This window comes from Photinus pyralis, unplaced genomic scaffold, assembly GCF_008802855.1.
Source record: "Photinus pyralis isolate 1611_PpyrPB1 unplaced genomic scaffold, Ppyr1.3 Ppyr1.4_LG1, whole genome shotgun sequence".
Classification (NCBI taxonomy): domain Eukaryota; kingdom Metazoa; phylum Arthropoda; class Insecta; order Coleoptera; family Lampyridae; genus Photinus; species Photinus pyralis.
Window position 1 is genome coordinate 2639514 of NW_022170249.1, and position 7589 is coordinate 2647102.

The 7589-nt window shown below is 36.0% G+C and overlaps 2 protein-coding genes across 2 annotated transcripts; one reads left to right on the forward strand and one right to left on the reverse strand.

Moving 5' to 3' along the window:
- The first annotated feature begins 19 nt into the window (after nucleotides 1-19).
- On the forward strand, nucleotides 20-1912 carry LOC116167110 (putative nuclease HARBI1). The gene is made up of 7 exons (XM_031482353.1): nucleotides 20-244; nucleotides 330-501; nucleotides 753-946; nucleotides 999-1146; nucleotides 1207-1351; nucleotides 1416-1712; nucleotides 1766-1912. Exons 1-7 carry the CDS (start codon nucleotides 186-188, stop codon nucleotides 1846-1848), a joined length of 1098 nt encoding a protein of 365 aa, XP_031338213.1. The 5' UTR covers nucleotides 20-185; the 3' UTR covers nucleotides 1849-1912.
- LOC116167119 lies at nucleotides 1870-3250 on the reverse strand. Its single transcript, XM_031482362.1, has 3 exons — nucleotides 2864-3250; nucleotides 2545-2758; nucleotides 1870-2446 (listed from the first exon to the last, which is right to left on the reverse strand). Exons 1-3 carry the CDS (start codon nucleotides 2866-2868, stop codon nucleotides 1895-1897), a joined length of 771 nt encoding a protein of 256 aa, XP_031338222.1. The 5' UTR covers nucleotides 2869-3250; the 3' UTR covers nucleotides 1870-1894.
- Nucleotides 3251-7589: the final 4339 nt, after the last annotated feature.

Here is a 7589-nt window from a genome sequence, read left to right on the forward strand (position 1 = left end):
AATGTTGGAATTCTGTGTAAAATATCCGAGATCGTAAGCGGGTTTACGGGCACTCGTAAGATCGGAACTAAAAAAGGCAATTCTGTGTCCGCCCGGATCTTACAAATTCTCGGAAGTCCCTACGGCTTGTCGTAAATTCTTACGGTGACAGATTATCTGACCTAAACTTATCCGAGCGCATCAAAATGAATAATATGCGCTTCTATTTACATATTGGTGCTCTTCTCGAAGAAGATAATGATCGGTAAGAATCAATATTTAAAAGCATAACGCAATTTTCATAAACAAACTTCATATAACATTAAAATTTGCGTATAATTATTTTTAAGTAATTTCATGAGAATAACGAAGAGACAGTTAAGGGACTCGCTTAATGTTTTTGAAACAAGCGAGAAAGACTTTAAACAAATGTTTCGTTTGGACAAAGTAAGTGTAATGGGTTTGATCGAGGAAATAGGCCCCCATTACCAAAACACAGGAAGTATTCCGCTTCATTTAAAGGTAATACCTAGGTATATTTTTATACATATCATTTTCAATACCTATGCTGTAATAACTACAAATTGGTACCTACAGGTACAGATACATAAGAAGGCGAAAGATGACGCATCCTTACTATTCATATTCTATTAATTTGTGCGCCACTGAGTGGGTTCTGCAGTCTGCGTATAGCCATTGTTTAAAAAATGGTATAGCCCGCTGTCGCCTTCTTATGTGCCGGTGCCAGTGCAATAATTACCCAAATTCGACAGGTTCTAACAACACTAAACTTTGTTGCCACTGGTTCATTTCAAAATCCTGTAGGAAGTAGCTGTTGGATTTCTTTGAGTCAGCCATCAGTTTCAAGAATAATACACGAAATAACATCTTTAATATCACAACATTTGTTGCCAGAATGGGTTCAATTTCCGACTGACTTCGAAACAAAAAATAATATTAAACAAGGGTAAAACATTAAGCACATAAGTATTTTAGATAAAACCTTCAACTTTATTCAGATTTTACAACAAGTGGAATGTACGTGGTGTTCTTGGAGTTGTAGATGGAACTCATGTTGAAATTCTTGCTCCACCTACGAATGACGTTCACCATCCCCCTTTTGTTTATATAAACAGAAAAGGAAAACACTCAATAAATGTTATGCTCGTATGTTAAAGGATAAGACGTATAGAAAATGAATATTAATTATTTATTTTGTAAAATTAGATTTCGGATTCTAACACAAAAATTATTGCTTGCAATGCCAGATATCCTGGGTCCGTCCATGATTCTGCAATATGGCAAATGAGTAATATTAAAACTTATTTAAAGCGGGAGTATGATAATGGAGATAAGTCCACGCATTTACTTGGTATTTAAACATATTTAACAATGTTATAATAGAAAAAAAACAATTTTTTTTACCAAATTTACAGGTGATAGCGGATACCCCCTTGAACCATGGCTATTTACTCCCTTTTCGAATTTTGAGCAAGGAAGCCCAGAAGAACGTTTTAATAACCAATTCAAGACGGCTCGAAATGTTATTGAAAGAACCAACGGCATATTAAAAGGACGTTTTAGATGTTTGTCAAGGCACAGAGTTCTTTTATACCATCCGAGTAGAGCAGCTAACATCATTTATTCTTGCTGTGTTCTTCACAATATTGCTCTCCGGGCAAGGATTCCTCTTCCGGAGGAAGAAATAGAATATAGAGACGAGATTGGCATAGGTAAACGTTTTCATGTACATCATTACCTCAAATAAAATGTACAATGTTTTTAGAAGGCAATTTGGAGTACAATGATGTTCTGCAAGAAGGGAGGGCTACAAGAGCTAGATATATAAGAAATAATTTATTATTATAAAATACAAAAAAAAAACTCCAAGACATTTATGTTAAAAAAAAGACTATTAATCAAAATCAAATTTAAAGTTTTGGTTTTCAAATTTATATTTTGCCACTTCAAATTTAAGTCGAAGAAGCTCGTTTTTGTTTTTTTCCTTTTTACACTTTATGTACTCTTCGGAAAATTGTTTTACAATGGAACCTAATTCTTCAATATTTTTTTCGGATTTGTTCATTGTATTCAATAAGCTTTCTGTCACAATCGACAATGGCTTTTGCCGAGGTAGAGTTTTTGTCCCAGGTTTTTGCGGTGGAACGGGTGTAACAGCCGGTTCAATTTCAGGTGGTACTATTACTGGTGTATCATCTTCAACCGGCATTGGTTCAGTAATTTCCTCCTCAAGAGGTATTATCATGGTATCTGAATCTAATAAAATTCCATCGAAGTTTGTAACACCCAACGCACCGGTTACGGTCACTTTTCCCCATACACAGAGTGCCCGTTCTTCCATGTCTGTTAGTGTTATACTGCTTTGAGGACCTGATCCAGTCTTTAAACGGTGCTCATTTAATTTCCTATATTTGTTTTTCACAAAGTACTTCCAATCTGTAAAACGCTAAAAAAGATGGTTATTTAAAAAAAGCGATGAAGAGATTTAAAATAATGCTACAAAACTTGTGCTGAAGTTTGCTGTATAAATCATATCGTTTTTACCTTTTTCCAATCAGCTACAGTCAGCTGAGGCCCATCTGGATCAGAATTTAACTTTTCTGACATTTCACCCCATTTATTTTCGATGTAATTTACATCTAGCGATGGGTTGATTGTATTGGATCGCATATGGTAGTCATTTTCCATGTAATATAAGTAAATATTATATTGATTAGTTGTTGTGTTCTTGGTTCTCTTTCTCTTTTTGTTTTCTAAGCTAAAAAAATGTAAATTGTCATTTTTAGGTTAGGATATTAATTTTTTTTAAACAAAGAAATAACATTGTAAATGTACAATGTAATCTTCAATAATAAAATCTTACCTCATAATGCTACTCTATATTCAATTTTACTTCAGTAAACTGTCCAAACGGCAAGGAAACCAAGGGATAAATGGTGTACACTACCGGCTTGTCAATGAAAACAATAGAAGTGAAGTTGGTTGCGATCGGAACGGCTCGGTAACGGCGACTCGTAACGCTTTTCATTACGAGTCGGCGCACAGAATTGCAAATTTTAAGGTTTTGTAAAATTTCGCTTACGATCAACTTATAAGCTACGGGCGTACGGTTTTACGGTTTAACGATTGCATATGTACAGAATTCCAGCATTAGTTAACTGACAGTCATATGAACCCGAATAACTTCCAACGTATGTCTGTGAAATTAGCGACGCAGGTTTTAAGTCCTAGTGTTGCTGCTACTATTAGAACTTGTACAAATTTGGGGTTGTTGAAGAGCAAAACAGCATTAAGCACGGCTAACTTTGTGGAATTTGCGAATCAATTATTTGATGGCTTTGTTATAACAATAAATAAATGCAATCACACAACTACGTAATTTAATCATTATAAGCGCACTTCTTTCTAATTCACAATGAATTGAAAAAAAAACGGTCTTCAAATAAAGATTAAATAAAATATGTGGGCCGTTCTCTAACAGGGGTTTGAGTTCTGAACTGCACTTTTGTTGCAATGTGTGCAGAATTGACTTAACAGTGCTGTTGCTCAGTTCCGATCCATCCAAAATGGATATAAATACAGCTAGTGTTTGTAACGCAATTGTTGGAGACGAGTGGCAAAAAACAGCCTTGGAAAAAATGGAAATGGGTGCAAAACTGGAAGCAGATTATGCGAAAGTAAAAGGTGAAGTGGACGAGAATGGAGTACCATTGAAAACCGCAGTAGTTGATACGTTCATACAGATGTAACTACACAGCATTATCAGGTGTAGCTGCCATAGTTGGAAAATGATTTGTACATCGCGAGTTAGAAACAAATACTGCGTGATATGCACTAAGGCAAAAAATAAAAGTAAAGACCCACAGCCGCACACATGTTCCAATAATTACGAAGATACAAGTATGGAGGCTAATATTTCTAGTGGAGGGGCTTAGAAATAGTGAGAGTTTGTACGGAATCAAATACTAATTAATTGCTGACGGTGAGAGCAGCACATGTAAGAAAATTTTGGAATCACGACCGTATACCAACATAACAGTCGAAAAGATTGAATGCCGCAATCACCTTCTCCGCAATTTCTGTAACAAATTATCAAATTTGACAGCTGATACAATCCATTAAAAATCCGAAAAATCGTAGAAGTAGACGAATGCAAAATGCGGTTATAACAGCGGTTGCCGAAAATAAAGGTAAACCCGATGGAACAGCTTTATTAAGAAATGACATAGATAGAGAATTCTGTTAACCACGTGTTCGGTTCTCAGAGTACGGTGATGATGGTGAGAATTTCAGGTGCAGAAAATGAATTTCTTATTATCTCTGCAAAAAAATGAAGAAGAACGAGGCTCCTTAAAAGAAGAAACGGTATTGCAAGCAGCTAGTGGGCAGTGGTTAGAATATAGAAAAAGATACTGCTTCAAATCTTTACAAAGTATGTTCTCGGCGTCCATCTACAAGCTGCAGTAACAGTAAAAACGAAGAAAAGGCTATCGCAATTTTACAAAAACAGGAAAACGTTCACATAAGACAGTGTGGGTTGTTAGTTTACCGTAAATATCCGTTTTTAGGAGCTACACCTGATGGACTCATTGGCGAAGATCTCGTTGTTGAAGTCAAGTGTCCTTTTTCGCGTGAAAACAATAAAATTTTGGACATACAATCCTGATTGACACCATGAACACAAACAATATATTGTGGTACTATTAAATGCAAGGCCAACTTCAAATTGCCAAGAAAAAAGGTTACTGTTTTGGTGTATGGAATGGTGACAACTTTCCAATGAAAGTTGCTTATGTACGGAGAAACAATCAGTTTTGGCAGGACAAAATGTTAGCTAAACTAGTAGCGCATTATACCGAGTGTATGTTGCCCGAATTGGTGGATCCAAGATTTACACGAAGGGAAAAGTTGTTTATTTTGATGACATTCAATCAGGGGCGCCCCCAGGGGGGTGCCAGTAGAGGCAGTTGCCCCCTCTGATTTTGAGTGAAAAATATCTTAAACATATCATTTGAAGAAAATGACACATAACCTATTAACAACTGCAGCGAAGAGGTAATTAATTATTGTGCAAAATAATTTGACGATCGTAGCTGGATGACTGTTAAAGAACATCCCAGATTTGCCCTCAAGACGCTTTCAGTCCTGTTAAAATAAAAATGTGTGATTATGTGAAGCATACTAATAAACAGTTAGATTTTCTTGAAAATTGTTTGTATAATAATAATAATAATAATAATAATAAGAATAATGACTTTCATTAGCTACATACAACTGAATACATGCATGATACAAAAGAAAAAATTTTTCAATTCCTAAATTATGAAAAACTGAGTTTGCCTGCCCCCCCCCCCCCCCCCCCCCCCCCCGAATTAAAATCCTGCGAGCACCCCTGCATTCAATTTGACAGCTACAACCCGTGGCGGTATCTCCAGACCCAGCCCAATTGCAGCGGCTAAGGCATGCATCAACAGTTGCATACCATATAAAATTTGTTGTATTTTTTGTCTTAATTAAACAGTCTTAGCTGCATTCACAACCTCCAATTAATGTTTATAATTAATGAGTAAATTATTACGTCAACTTTATCTAAAGGAATCATTCGCAATGCATGAAATTAATATGTGAAATTAGTATGTAAACAGTGTCGCCATCTATGTAACAGAGGGGTTAATACGGCAACTTTCACCATCTTGTAGCGCAAGCACAAAAATCGGGCCTAATCCTAATGCGACAAGGTACTTTTCTGTTCTCCACGTTAAGTACTAATTCTAACGATTAATTTTCAATAGTGTAAATGTTGCTCGTTAAAATACATAGCTTAAACGTTGTCGCTAATTTTGAATTGTTAATTGTGCGTATTAATTTTAAGGTTGTGAATGCTACTTCTCCGAATTTCGATTTCTGACAAGCCGGCTGGAGTTACCCGAAAGCAGGACTCCGGTAAGCTTACAAAATGGAGGTCCCTAATAGATATCAGTAATTTCCGCAGTTATAAAAAATACTAACTAGTTTTAAAATCTAATGAACAATTTATTGGGTAAGCTCTATAATTCGTCCTTCCGTTCGAATGCGTTATATAAGTCCGATATTAGTGAATGCCTCATTCGTATTGCACTGAATAAAACTAATAGGAAAATCGTATAACTGAACAGCTGATTAATTATTACATTAGTTCATTTCAAATAAATAGGTAATAATGCACGTAATAAATGCGCCATTGCAATAATCCAGAAAATGCACAAATTTGAATGGAACAGATGTAACGAACACCAGTAATTTGTATAATTCCCTCGAAGCTTAAGTGATTGATTTATTTCCAATAAATTGCCCCCTTAAATTACGCAACTCATCGGCTGTTCTGATTAAATATCGGGATTTTGTTTGCATAAATGATTGTAGCTAATTGCGATGTAATTTACGAAAAGGGCATAAATTTTATTCAAAGTGAATAGAGGCATTCTTTTTGTCCTGCTGAAGCGCAGTGGAGTAAATAAGGCGCGTAGTATCTTAGATATGTGCACCATCATTTCACCGGATCTATAATTCTAAAAGCTTCGTTGGATTGAATAAATGTCAAATTCAATGTTCCGTATTTCTGTCTTAACTCTCTCTTAACTCCCACAGGTAACGGTGAGTTTACTCAAGGTTACAAAATTTGTACGTCGAACAAGAACTGGTGTGTAACGTATAACGAGTCTGGAACTTGAACCCTAAAAGAAATCAAAGGTAACCCCCCTTCTTTGACGACATAAAATTTACCTACCCCTTAAATAAAACTATCCGTGCTGAACCCACGATTGTCAATGGAAATTACATTTCCTGTGCCCAACCAACTACCTGAAGAATAAAAATAAGTATGAAAGAGATATGGAACATAAATAAATATTAAAAGTTAAGTCCAGTAAAAAAAAATACGTCAAAGTCTGTGAGGCGAAACCGTCAACAAACGAACAATTTGGCAACGTCTAACCATGATCATCGGGGCCAATGTAAAATTTGAGATTGAACGGGCCAAGTGCCAAAAGATTTTCCCTTTGAATCTGTTACCTCATCGGGATAATCAATTTTACGGCTAATCGTAAATGGTCCTAAGAATTTGGGAGCTAATTTCGCAGAGTAATCTTTAGTGGCATCAGACAATGTTTTGTTTTTGCACCAGACCAGAGCTCATAGTTGACATGCCTACGTCGTAAATCATAATGTCGTTTGTTTTGGTCTTTAATGCGTGCAATGATTTTGTCGTGCAGTCCTTGTTGTTGTGCTAACCGTTGTTCTACGTCAAGCTGTCTCCGCGAATTCCAAATTCTTTCCCAAAATCAGTGCGATAGGGACTAACACCAATAGTTTCGTGTTTTGAGGTTCGAATCAGTGGATTTACCACACGATTCACCCTCTCCACAGAATCAGTCTGTGCGCGATAAAAGGGAGTACAGATTTACTCATAAAGTCGCTAACAACCAATAAATATCCGTTTTTGCTAACAGTCAACCATAATTTTGGAGAGGAGGGGTCGATTTATAGTAACACCGTTTTTTTTTAAATTGTCATAACACAGTTTTGTTAGTAATGTTACCTAAATCAATCAT

Coding starts and splice junctions, on each gene's coding strand:
- LOC116167110 (XM_031482353.1), top strand. CDS start 186: ATGAATAATATGCGCTTCTATTTACATATTGGTGCTCTTCTCGAAGAA. Junction 502..752: donor GTATTCCGCTTCATTTAAAG/GTAATACCTAGG, acceptor CAAATTCGACAG/GTTCTAACAACACTAAACTT. Junction 947..998: donor AAAAATAATATTAAACAAGG/GTAAAACATTAA, acceptor AACTTTATTCAG/ATTTTACAACAAGTGGAATG.
- LOC116167119 (XM_031482362.1), bottom strand. Junction 2,447..2,544: donor CTGTAGCTGATTGGAAAAAG/GTAAAAACGATA, acceptor CATCTTTTTTAG/CGTTTTACAGATTGGAAGTA.